The 8,074-nt window shown below is 47.6% G+C and overlaps 1 protein-coding gene across 1 annotated transcript in view; it reads right to left on the bottom strand.

The window, feature by feature from the left end:
• The window catches only part of AKAP8L (A kinase (PRKA) anchor protein 8-like), a gene marked incomplete at its 5' end in the record, with an annotated part of 9,780 nt that extends 2,653 nt beyond the window's left edge, over positions 1–7,127 (bottom strand). Inside the window, 9 exon segments of the mRNA XM_010288248.1 lie at positions 1–29; positions 145–286; positions 650–758; positions 2,020–2,056; positions 2,325–2,380; positions 2,546–2,669; positions 3,087–3,555; positions 5,737–5,977; positions 7,076–7,127. The exon segment at positions 1–29 is cut by the window's left edge and continues 1 nt beyond it. Coding sequence (XP_010286550.1) covers positions 1–29; positions 145–286; positions 650–758; positions 2,020–2,056; positions 2,325–2,380; positions 2,546–2,669; positions 3,087–3,555; positions 5,737–5,977; positions 7,076–7,127 — 1,259 coding nt within the window.
• Positions 7,128–8,074: the final 947 nt, after the last annotated feature.

Genomic DNA, 8,074 nt, shown 5'->3' with positions numbered 1-8,074 from the left:
GTTTTCCTAGTTTTATTAGCAACGTATTCCTGTATGGCAGAATATTTGGTATTAATATCTTTTATTTTAAAATAATTTTATTTTAATAATAGTACAACGCAGAGTTCTTAAACCAAGGGGAGAGAAACATAGCCAGGGGCTCACCTGGAGAAAGTCAGCTGTTTGTTGAGGCAGCTTGGTTCCAACAAACTTGAAGTGTTCCTTATGGAATTTACTCTCCAGGTGACTGTTCATCTCGTCATCGTAGAAGGTCCGGTATTTGCATAACGAACAAACAAACTGGATCCTGTCAAGAGAGTGACAAAGCGCAAAGGGAAGTGATATTCAAACCACTCCGTTCCAGCTATACATGGCACCACTTTCTCACCGCATCTACTCCCTTGGGCTACTTAAGGAATGGCAGATAAACTCATGGAAGTCTCCAACCCTTTAAGCGTTTCCGGGACTGTTTCCCAGAGGCTTTCCCATTTCTATTTATCTTTTAAGCATGGACGGCAAGATGACTGGCAGGAGAGCAAAGCAGCTTCTACGAGGAACAGGCAAAACACTGGGACAACTGGGAACAAAAGGACGGACCCCGGCTGCGTGTCCTAGAGTTCCAGAGAAGAAAGCAACATCACAAAAAAAAAAAAAAACCCCCCAACATTACCTTTCTACCATGCGATCCCGATGCCTCTTCTTTTGCCTCTCTTGAGTTTTCTTGCCCGCCTGCAATTTGCGTTTGATTTGACTGATCTCTTCTTGAATTGTTAAAGCACCTAAGTGTTTAAAGCAGGTTGTATTTCAGGGCACTACTTGAGGACATCACCTGATTAAAGAGAATTTCCCTAGACAAGTTTAGTCGTCAGCCCGACCAACCCGCACAACCTAGAGACACCGCAGAATCAAGAAGCTGCTCCCACCGGTCAACTACAGATAAACTTCTGGTTTATACAACAAGTGCCGTCCACCCCAAATTAGCTTTTTCCCCTCACAAAAAAGAAAAGCAAGCTGCGCTGGGACAAACTTGGTGGGTGGGAGGCAGAGGCCCAGTCTGATTTGTTCGGCCTCAAAGCGAACACCAGCAATGTGGTAAAGCTTGGGTAAGGGGAAACAACTTACACCACTTATTTTTGGGACAGAAAAGCTGCTTCTCTGTCTGCCCGCCCTGGCATATGTGCGGGCACATCCCAGGATCAAACTCACGCTGCGCACCGGTGGGACGGGCAGCAAGGACCCCCTCTAAGCTCCCTTCCGGTCCCCTCTAAGCTCCCTTCGGGTATCGCGGTGCTTCTCCAACCAGTCCCATCTCTCCAAGCCGGGAAGCCTCATCCCGTTTCACAGCCCCCAACAACTTACCCGAAGCCAAGTCTACCACACAGCAGAAATTTAAATCTGGTTCCCTAAGTCCCAGGCTAGCAGCTTCACCAACCTACCTTGACCAAGGGATCCAGCTCCTCCCTAGCAGGGCTTTTACAGCATTTCCTTATCCCTGAGCAGACACAAAGGACGGGATTCGTCTGACTAAATGCAGACATTACAGCTGAGCTAGTCCCCTGTCCCCCCGTCAGTGGAGATCTGACAGGTCTCATCCTGAGGAACAAGTGACTCTGTCGTGGCTCTGAGAAAGGGCCCTCCCAGTTTTCTCTCCGCCAGCTGCGGCGATGCAATCCCACCAGAACCTCGCACGCAAGAGCCTTGACTCGCTCTCGCTTCTAGGACCCCACCTCCAATATTTATCACGGCACCAAAGCAGCGTCCCCAGGGGACTCAGGGACACGTGCAGAAGCCAAATCGCCCTTCATCGAGAAGGTGCAGAGGTTTAGCTCAGGTCACCAAGACGCAACGAACCAGAAGGGACAGCCAAGCCACAAGGCAAACGGAGCGAACAGACTCTAAGAACCAAAAGGAGCCTGAATAAACCCATCGGATTTCATTGGAAATGTCTCTTCTGGCCATGTCGGAGCCCCTGACTGGAGGGGGTTTATGCTCCGCGCAGAGCTTCGGAGAGCAAACGAGCCGTCGCACGCACCAACTCACCTTTCTCCAAATCTTTTCCTTCTTCGTCTTCCCCCTCCTAAAAAAACACAACGTCAGGAAGTTAAAACCATCTAGAGAAAGCAAACATCTGTAGGCTGGTTCGACACCTTCCCCAGCATCCTTCCGCTCAAACCCTCCCCAGGCACTCAAGGCACCGCGCGGAGAAGCAGCATCTCCACTGGAGATGCCACCTGACTCACACTGGGAATAACACGGATTCCAGGGATCTGCCTTCGCAGCTCCAGCACCTCCAGCCAGAACTACAGCTTTTAACTGCGATAAAGTAGTTTTCAAGAGTTACTTACGCCTCTGGAACCCTCTTTCTCCTCTTTTTCTCCTGATTCTCCTTCCGTTCCCTCCTCTGAAAGAAACACCACTGTCAGCATAAAGAGAAGGTAATCCAGATCAACACCAACAGATCTGCCACTGCGTTAAACGTGCGGCAAAGCACGATGGCTCTGCCGAAAATAGACAGCGGCAGCTTTATACCACTTCCAAGCGTGCCGCGAAGCTGTTCCACTCTTACCGTTGTCGGAGTCGGAGTTATCGGAGCCGTCCGTCTTCGCCGCCTTGCTGTCAGGTTCATCGGAGCTGTTGGTTTGCTTCCGCTTCTTTGCGGTGGGATCTTTTTTGATTTTCTTTTTCTGGGGCTGCGAGGGAAGAAAAAGGTTAATCCTGGCAGTATGAGCAGGTGCCCTCCACAACCAGCAACATCTTATTTTACTCATTTTGAATGAATTAAGCGTCCTGCACTAAATTTCTGACACGTAGAGTTAATCAGGAAGGACATAATCCACCACGAAGGGCTGCAATATTCTCCCACCTTCAGAAGACAAAGGTTTTGGGATTAAAACGTCCCACATATCAATACTGCTGTGCAACTGAGCGCAGCCTCCTCTGCCTGCTTCGGAGAAAACACGCTACAAAGCCAGTAACACGCAGAATTATGTATTATCACTTCCCAGAGCATTATTTTGGCAGCCTTTGTGGCAGGACGTGTGGGCCTATTGGGAAATTAAGTCTCTATCTGAGCCGAGCAGGTGGGAGGATATTGCACAAGTACTTACTTTAAAATCCGAGTCCCACATTTTCCAGTTTCTCCTCATTCGTTGTCTCATCATTCCTCCTCCGTAACGCATATTTCCCGAAAAGCCTCGCATTCCCTGGAACATGTTGAGTTCTGGGATAATGTTGTGGGAGAAGAGGGAAGGAAGCCTGGAGGAGCCGTGGGGACCGAAACCCCGCGATCCCATCGATTGCGGAGGCTCGTTCCACTGTCCGCCCATGCGCCCAGGATAGGAAGACGCCATGGGTCTGTTATTGCGTCCATCTCTACCCCAATTCTGACCCCGCTGACCAAAGTTATCCCGTGCTCTGTTCTGGTATTGATCCCGGCGGTTTCCATAGAAGTTGTCATAGTGACCTTCGTAGGCGTTATCGTTGTCGTGTTCGGACTCGTTGTAATCATAGCCAGATCGGTACATGTCACGGTCGTTCATTGAAGACCTCGAGTCGTAGGATTCGTACGAGTCGTACCTGCAAGAGACACATCAGCAAGATGCCGCTGAGAAATGGCAGCAGAGGTTAAGCAAACAAAACCCGTCAAAAGAGATGACTTTTTTTTTAAGGTTTATTTTTCAATCAGCAGATGCGTCACTTAACATGGGCCATATTTCACTGCATGGTGGGACAGGACATGGACCAGGAGCTGGTGACAGAGCTTCAAGGCTTCAGTTCCAGCAATGGAGGAATTGGAAACCTTCAGACACAGGAAAACCCTGATGCCAGGGAGACCCTCAAACCATCCATCTCTTCCAGAATTACCAAAGTGTTTTAAAGTAATAAAAAAAAAAACAAAAACAAAAAAAACCCCCAACCAACCACACTGAGCAAGAGTTCCTTCACCAGCTGAGGTTGGGGGTTATCACTTTGTCCTCACTCCCAAACATCTGCTTCAAAATGAGTTTTAGGAGCAGCTGAAGCAAACCAAGAGCAGCTCGTCCCCACACCAAGTTCCACCTTACCCAGAAATACTTCCAGGAACAGTGAGATTACTCTTCAGCTACTCAAGGAACACCTTGACACAACCACAGACCTATTCCAGACCCACCCTTCCTCACTCCCCATATGCAATCCATCCATTCATAAGCTGTTTTCCCCAACTGGAAAGCCAACATATGCCCCAATTGATTTATATCCATTTTTTCCCTCCTGGAAATGAGGCCGTGGAGGATTTTTAACCTTATATTCTGCAACATTAAAACTAAAATAAATGCTTTGTACCAGAATTTAAGGCTTTGTGTGCTTGCTGGCAGTACTTTGACTGACAAGGCAGGTGAGGAGGTAACCCGGTGCTCAAGAAAAGATCGTGACACTGAACTAACGAGCCTCATTGAAGCGCGACCCCCTCGCCGCTGCGCTTTACAGCGAGGCTCAAGAGCACGGAGATAGGAATCAGCGGGGGTTGTTATCCCAGCTCCAAGGTCGGAAGAAAGTCACCGTGCTGATACAAGGAGAGACGTTGGGGCTACAAAATCAGGTCAAGCACCAGTGGAGGAGCTGCCAGTGTCTGGTTACACATAAGCCGGAGCAGCTGGAGGGTAAGTAGCTCCTTTTCTGCTCCGTTATAGCCCGGAGCCAACATTCTCCAAGTAATTCATCTTCCTTTTACCATGTTTCTCATTCCCTGGACAGAGCGGGAATTTTTTGGCATTTTAATAAAGCCTATCCCATTCCCAACTGGTGGGGCAGTGCCGAACCGGTGGCAACAGGCTGCTGGGAGGAGCGCGTCTGTGAGCAGCCAACCGCCAGCGCATGAGATAAAAGTACAGAAACCCAAAATGATGTTTGAAGGGACAAGAAGCCAGGGAACGATTCAGCAACCCCTTTCCAGTGCAGTTAAACCAAGCAAGAGACCAAAAGAAATCGATTTGCTATAATAGTACAGACCTATCATTTTGTAGGAGAGTCAGACATATAATTTCATAGGAGCTTTACTCTTCTGGAAGCATAGGAGTGGAGTAGAAAACAGTCACATCACATTCATTAATATTTACTCCTGAATTTTACTTTATCCAATGTACTTTTACTTATTTAAGGCATTAAAAACGTGGAGTAAGTGGGTATTTCTGTAGAAATACCAAGTCCTGGCTTAAAACTCACAATGCACGTTAATAAATAGGAAATATTTGGGGAAAGAATCCTGTTTATTAGTACTTAAACATGAATATAAATCAGCAAGGAGTTGACTACTTCGTAGAGCTGAGCATCTACTGTGACACTGGCTGCAAAAACCTCACAGCAGCAGAAGTCAATCTGTTAACCAAAATTAGTGATTTGAACTCAGATTAAGTATGAAATAGTGCCTTGTTTTCCTTAGCACTGCCCTAGAAGTACATAAGTAAGCTTGTGAGAACATTCCTTGTCACTACTATTTTACTGAAGTACCTCAAATTTCAGCCACCACTAGAAATACTGCAATTTAAGTCCCAAATTTGGATTCTTTTTGCAAAACACTGATGAAAACTTAGCGTAAAATCCCATTTTACAGTTACAGCAGATGAGAGGAGGACGGCTGAGCCAGCTCTGGATGCTCACTCAAGTCATGACGCTGGAAAAAGGCGAGATGAGACCAGCTCTGAACAAAACGAGCAGCAACGGCTCTTTAACGAGCAGCAGATCGTTACCGTGTCTCCTCGCCTCGTGCCCTGCACTCACCTGTCTCCGCCAGATCCATAGTGGCCTCCCTGCATCGCGTCCGTATCCATGTGCGACACCATGTCTAAGCGCTGGTTCATTTTCGCGATGACGGCATCGGTGTTGCCGCCGCCTGAACCGTCAGGGTTCATGTCAACGTCCGAATTGGCCATTTCCCAGGAGTTCGACGTGGCCATGCCATATCCGTAATTACCCGAGTTATCCTGGCCGTATCCATAGCCATAACCGTAACCCTCATAACCTGGAACAAGAAAAAGAAAAGAGCCGGGTTTATTTCCAGTTATTTGGCTTCATTAACGTTTTAATTGCAATTAAGACGCCCCAAGCAGTTGCCACGGGGAGTTAAGATTCTTAAAAAAGAGCAAATTTCTACTTAAGTCACCTATAAAGTTCGAACCGTTGAGCTCACAGGTTTAAGGGAACAATTTGCTCATGTAAGTCCCATAAGACAACAGCCACGGCCTATAGCTTCCTCCATCTAACCCGATCGGGAGAGGAATGAACACGGCCAAGGCAGAGCCTTCATGAAAACCCATTTTGGGTTAACACAGAGCTATCCAAGGACCATTTTAAGCCGTATTTTTAGCTTGATACAAAGCTGTTGGTTGCCAGACGAATGCAGCTAGGACATACCTTCACCGGGACGTATATTAGCTGCTTTGTAACCCCTTAAAGTCAAAGGGATGACACTATAGGGCATGTCCTCTTCAAATCTATGTCCTCTTCAAAGACACTACAGCCGAGCACCGAAGGCAAAAACACTTTCAGCCTACCATTTCCCACATGCTTTATATCAGAAAGCGACAGAGAGACTTCTCCTCTGGCTAAAAGAGGCCAAAACTCTTAGAAACAGAAAAAACCCACCATAGGAGTAACACGCAAAGCCAATTAAAAGCCCGCCGAGGCTTGGAATTTAGGTTTTTCTTCCCCCAGCCCTTTTATTTGGCTGCTGGCACATGCAGAGAGGGAGTTTGTATTTCTGCTGCCTCGATTTACATCATCGCCTGCCCTGACATCATTTGGGTTTTCCAGCTAGCAGAAGGGTTTTTTCGGGGGGTGCAAAACAACCCCCAAACCCCAAATATTCTGCCTAGGACAGTTTTTCTGTGCAACCAGTTACAGCAAGGTTCTCTGTTGGCTTCAACATGAGTTTTTAAAATGAAAAAAGAAAACTGTTGCACAGGCGGAACAGTAAGAGGCTACAAAGGGTCCGTGCTGCGGCGGGGACGGTGGTTGGTTGTCACCAACCTCAGCACGTCTCCCTCAGGCTCAGGAAACGGAGCTGAAGCGGAAGGTAATAAACCAATCTGCCAAAAAACGACCCCCGTTTTTATTGTACTTGCCTCTGTTCGTCCCAGAGTTCCAGTCTCCATAACCTAGAAAAGAACAGAAAGCAATTAGAGACGAGTTTATCATTATTGCGGCTGAAGAGATTCTCATTACCCCGCGTCAAAACAGAGCGACGGCCCGAATAATCCACGAGTCTTGCACCAAACGTCAAAGAAATCAGACCTTAATGTCGCCCCAGCAATGACATCCCCGCAAGAGCAACATCCTTTGCTCATCTTTTGCAAGTAAAATCCAGGTTTTAATTTAAAGCTGAGTTCCTGGTAACGATTTCCACAAACAAGCATTTTGGGAGCAGAGGTGAAGTATTTGGGAAAGCGAGAGGGATCTCACACGGAATAAACCCCGCTCCGATTGACATGTAAAAACAGGGGAGCGGGACACGTTGGGGAAGTTTTAATCCCATCGTTCACCAGTCTGCAGCCTCCCAGGACTGACATTCAGACGCCCTTTGGGGCGAAACGTATCTCGGCGGCTTCGCTGCACTTTGCCCTTGCAGCTGGAAGATGGAGATACCGGGACGGAAAGGCACAGCCCGGAGGAGCCCCGACCGACATCCCCTGCTCCCCAGTTAAAAACCGTTACCCCAGTGCTAATTTTCAAAGTAATTACAGCCTTGTTCACCAGCATACATATGTGCACCGCTTCCCTTCGTATCTATCTATATGCATGCCATGGGAAAGGGATGTTACTTTGCAGGTTCTTGTTGTGATTTCTCCCTTAATCAGAAACTCCTCTTCACAGAAGAAAAGTAATTTATTAATTTTCTTTCCCCTCCCTGGTTACAGCCTGAGCCGCTTCCAGCTGAAGCGGCTGACACCGAATATAGCAGCAAGTCGCTTCCTACACCCACCGTACTCCACAGGTGAGCCGAGATGCCGCTCTAGGAGCCACCAAAGGAATAACCGTCAAGATTAAAAGAAGGAAAAGCAAAATTGCCACTAAATTACGCGAGAAATAGAGTTACGGACGTAACCTGAGCAAGGATGAG

The sequence above is a fragment of the Phaethon lepturus genome, unplaced genomic scaffold, assembly GCF_000687285.1.
Source record: "Phaethon lepturus isolate BGI_N335 unplaced genomic scaffold, ASM68728v1 scaffold27705, whole genome shotgun sequence".
Lineage (NCBI taxonomy): Eukaryota > Metazoa > Chordata > Aves > Phaethontiformes > Phaethontidae > Phaethon > Phaethon lepturus.
The sequence above is the reverse complement of the archived record's forward strand: the minus strand, read 5'-3'. Positions and strand labels throughout refer to the sequence as shown.